At 50.9% G+C, this 3,861-nt stretch overlaps 1 protein-coding gene across 1 annotated transcript; it reads left to right on the plus strand.

Moving 5' to 3' along the window:
* Positions 1-39: 39 nt before the first annotated feature.
* LOC110431571 lies at positions 40-3,718 on the plus strand. The gene is made up of 2 exons (XM_021450679.1): positions 40-3,101; positions 3,172-3,718. The coding sequence occupies exon 1, from the start codon at positions 1,061-1,063 to the stop codon at positions 2,171-2,173; it is 1,113 nt and encodes a 370-aa protein (XP_021306354.1). The 5' UTR covers positions 40-1,060; the 3' UTR covers positions 2,174-3,101; positions 3,172-3,718.
* The last annotated feature ends 143 nt before the right edge of the window (positions 3,719-3,861 follow it).

The raw sequence follows: 3,861 nt of genomic DNA on the forward strand, positions 1-3,861 counted from the left end.
AAAACATTATTCTAAGAGTAGTATGCAATTCGGATTTGTTTTTAGCTTTTTAAGTATGAAATATGTAGTCATCAAAACATTGACTTTAAGATTTTATTCCGCATTCAATCTATCTGTATATTGGCTTTTCATTTTCTACAGCATACTACAGCTATTTTGTCAAAAAACAATTGCTGCATATTCTTGTGGAGATATCTTTATAGTTTGCAGGTATTGCTTTTAAGGTGTTGCTCTGGTGATGAGGCAGTCCTGGTTTCATAGGCACCCCCAATGTGCAGCCAAATCAAGGAAAATCAGGGAAGAGACGGAGAGCAGGAGGGAAACGACAAAGCCATGCAGTCGTGTAACAGTCATCTCCCCCAGTCCCAGTGGGATCCGGCACCAATGGCTGACGAGCCTTCCTGTAATCAGCTGCAGCGGTGGTATCGATTTGGAAGACTTATAGATGATCTATTGATGAAATTTGAGATTTTTTCTTTCTAGATCACCAATAGAAAATGTAAGGAAATGGGTCTATGAATGTTCAAGTAGATGATCATGTGTGAAGCATTTGCTTTTCATAGTAAAAACAGGCAGTATATGTGGTCATTGTTGTCTGCTCTAAAGAAAAGATATAGTAATACAATCATTGATGTCACACCATTCTTTCTATGTGATGTATATACCTGATTCTGCTAGTCCAAATGACAATATTTGAATACTCATGTCAAGGGCGCCGAACCCTTGGCTCGCCGGACCGCGGCTACGCAGTTCGTAGCCGTCGGCCGTCTTCTCCGGCGGGGTTATGCCCCCCTGCCGCAGGCTTAGCAAAACAGAAGAGAGTAGGAATAGGATAATTTCTTGCTTGCTTCATTCTCTACTGATTACATGTATATATGGCCAATGGCCCAACCAATATAAGGAAACTCTCCTTAATTCTAGGAATTGCCAAAACTCCTTAATTCTAGGAATTGCCAAAACAGCCTGCTAATCTATTCCTTGATTCTAGCCACTAGAAGTTGGTAGGGTCGGAGCGCTTGGGGGGCAGACCAACGGGGTCCGCGAAGAGCCCCCCGAACACATGCAGCAGCGCGACCAGCAGGGGTCCGGCCTCCGAAGTCGCGCACAACACTGGAACGGACGGGCAGGCCACGCCAGTCCAGGAGATTGGGCGTCCGTGTCGCTGGAAGGACATGCGCCGGCTTTCCAGGTCCCAAACGATGGGTCCCAACGCGCCGAGCCACCGGGTGCCGAGGACGACGTCGTACCCGGCCAGGGGCATGACGAAGAGGTCGGCTGGGAACGCCTCGCCATCGATGAGCAAGGGCGCGTCGTGGATGATGCCCTCACAGGTGGCGCGCTCGTCGTTCGCGACCAAGGCGGTGAGGCGTGGGCGTTAGCGAAGAGGAAGACCCGAGCGCCGCGCCACCTCCTCCGATATGAAGTTGTGCGTGCTGCCGGAGTCGAGGAGGGCGCCGAAGGCTGCGGCGCCGAGGGCCACGCGGAGCTGCATGGTGCCCGCCACGGGAACACCAGCCACGGCCTGCAGGGAGAAGCAGGCGCCTCGGCGTCGGGCTCGGCAGCCCCTGCGTCGTCCGCGGCGTCGTCAATCTCGACGCCGTCCAGGAAGAAGATGCGCCTGCAAAAGCGATTGTGGCCACGAGAATATTTCTCGTTACAATTAAAACAGAGGCCGAGACGGCGCCGTTCCGCCCATCTCCTCTGGAGTGAGGCGGCGATGATTGCCGTCGCCACGGGCCGGCTGGGCGGTCGTCGAGGGTGCAGTCAGCGCCAATGGCTGCTGGGGTGGTGGCAGAGCGGCCCGGGGGCGGGCGCTGGAAGGAGACCCCGCGCGGGCGCCCTGGGAGGAGGTGTTGCCAGCCGATTAGCCTCCATCAATTCCACCTGCCGCGCGAGACTCATGGCGGCCGCTAGCGACGTCGGGTTGTGGATGCGGACGTCGTGGGTGAGGGGCGGTAGGAGACCGCCGGTGAAGAGTTGGACCCGCTGTGCTTCGTCCAGGCGACCCGCACGTGGCAGGAGGGCTTGGAACCGATTGGAGTATTCCTCCACGGTGCCGGTCCTCCGGCACTCCGCCAACTCGAACAGGGGAGCCGATCGGAGTGGAGGGCCAAATCGCAGGTTGAGGAGGTCCTTGAAGTGCCCCCATGTCGGTGTGCCCTCGTCCTCCTAGAGTTGGACGTACCAGAGCTGCGCGACGTCCTCCAGATGGTAAGAGGCCATCCACACCCGCTCCTCGGCCATGGTGCACTGTTGACGGAAGTACGGAAGTACGAGTCGCACTTGTTGAGGAAGGCCATCGGATCAGACTTGCCGTCGTAGCGGGGAAAGTCCAATTTCTGGAACTTGGGGGGCGATCAAGATCGCGCGTACCCTCCAAGCGGCCGCCGCTGTCCGACGAGGAGGCTGACTTTTCCTTCAGGGCGGCCATGTCCGCCTTCATGGTAGTCATCTCGGCTGGCGTCAGCGCGGTAGAGCTGGTGGCAGAATGGGGCGAGGGTGGTGGGCTAGTGTGGTGGGCGGCTGCTGTGGAGGATTGAGCGGAGCGACAAGGCGAGGATCGACGTGACCGTGATACCAGGTTGTCAAGGGCGCCGAACCCTTGGCTCGCCGGACCGCGGCTACGCGTAGCCGTCGGCCGTCTTCTCCGGCGGGGTTATGCCCCCCTGCCGCAGGCTTAGCAGAACAGAAGAGATGAGGAATAGGATAATTTCTTGCTTGCTTCATTCTCTACTGATTACATGTATATATGGCCAATGGCCCAACCAATCTAAGGAAACTCTCCTTAATTCTAGGAATTGCCAAAACTCCTTAATTCTAGGAATTGCCAAAACAGCCTGCTAATCTATTCCTTGATTCTAGCCACTAGAAGTTGCCCCTTCGGGCCCTGGCTCTGCGCGCCCAGCACGCTCAGCCGCGCGGCATATGTCGCGGGCGCGCCTGCGCCTGACATATGTGCGACCGCACATGACAACTCATGTTTATTTCATGTTTCTTACGATTTATTGCATCACTCATTTGGATATGAAATAAACTACACAGGATGTTTCCATTTCATAAACTCCGTATACCAATAATCAGCTCAAGGAGAGCAGCGCCAGGTTACCACTGCATGTCTGTTCTGATTTCTTTTTATATATATACAATTTGACATGGTTTCTGTACCTGCAGTGTCATGCTCTGTTTCTACTACAATAATTCCTTCTTGTCGATGGTGCTCATCAATGCCATGAAGAAGGATGGTGTGTTCTGGACATTTACATGTATAACTTTTCCCATTATATATATTTGTGATAATACTAAGTTGTTGTACTATGTCACTTAATGGTGATGTGTTTTCTCCTGTGAACAAATATCCCTATAAAATGCCATCACATGGGTATTAGGCCAATTCAGTACAATCGAACCATGCTTTTTTAAAAATTTTCTACTACAAAATGCTCTGCTCTGCTGAAGGTTTATATCTCATATGGATCATTTTTATGCAGCATTTCCAATATTTGGTGAATTATTATTGTTTTTTACTCTCTTATCACGTGGACTGTGAAAATAGCACATTCCATTCTAGCATGCCTTTCCAGTCAGCTGGGCCTAATTGAGCATGCTTTTGATGATTGCCATTGTAATATTTTTGTTTTGCTATAGATTTATTGGTTTTCGTTCAGTTATGCTTATCAACCATATTATAGTATTTGTGGTTCATTGTCTCTTTATAACATCACAGATAATTAAGTTTGTTTATATGCAAACGCTTTGACCATCTCAGGTAAGTATGAAGTTCATTTTTGGCTTCTTTCTCACGATTTTACCAGTTTACTTCTTAATGTTCTCTTCGTATGCTTAATTTTCCATTGATTCATG

Source organism: Sorghum bicolor, unplaced genomic scaffold, assembly GCF_000003195.3.
Source record: "Sorghum bicolor cultivar BTx623 unplaced genomic scaffold, Sorghum_bicolor_NCBIv3 super_1741, whole genome shotgun sequence".
NCBI lineage: Eukaryota > Viridiplantae > Streptophyta > Magnoliopsida > Poales > Poaceae > Sorghum > Sorghum bicolor.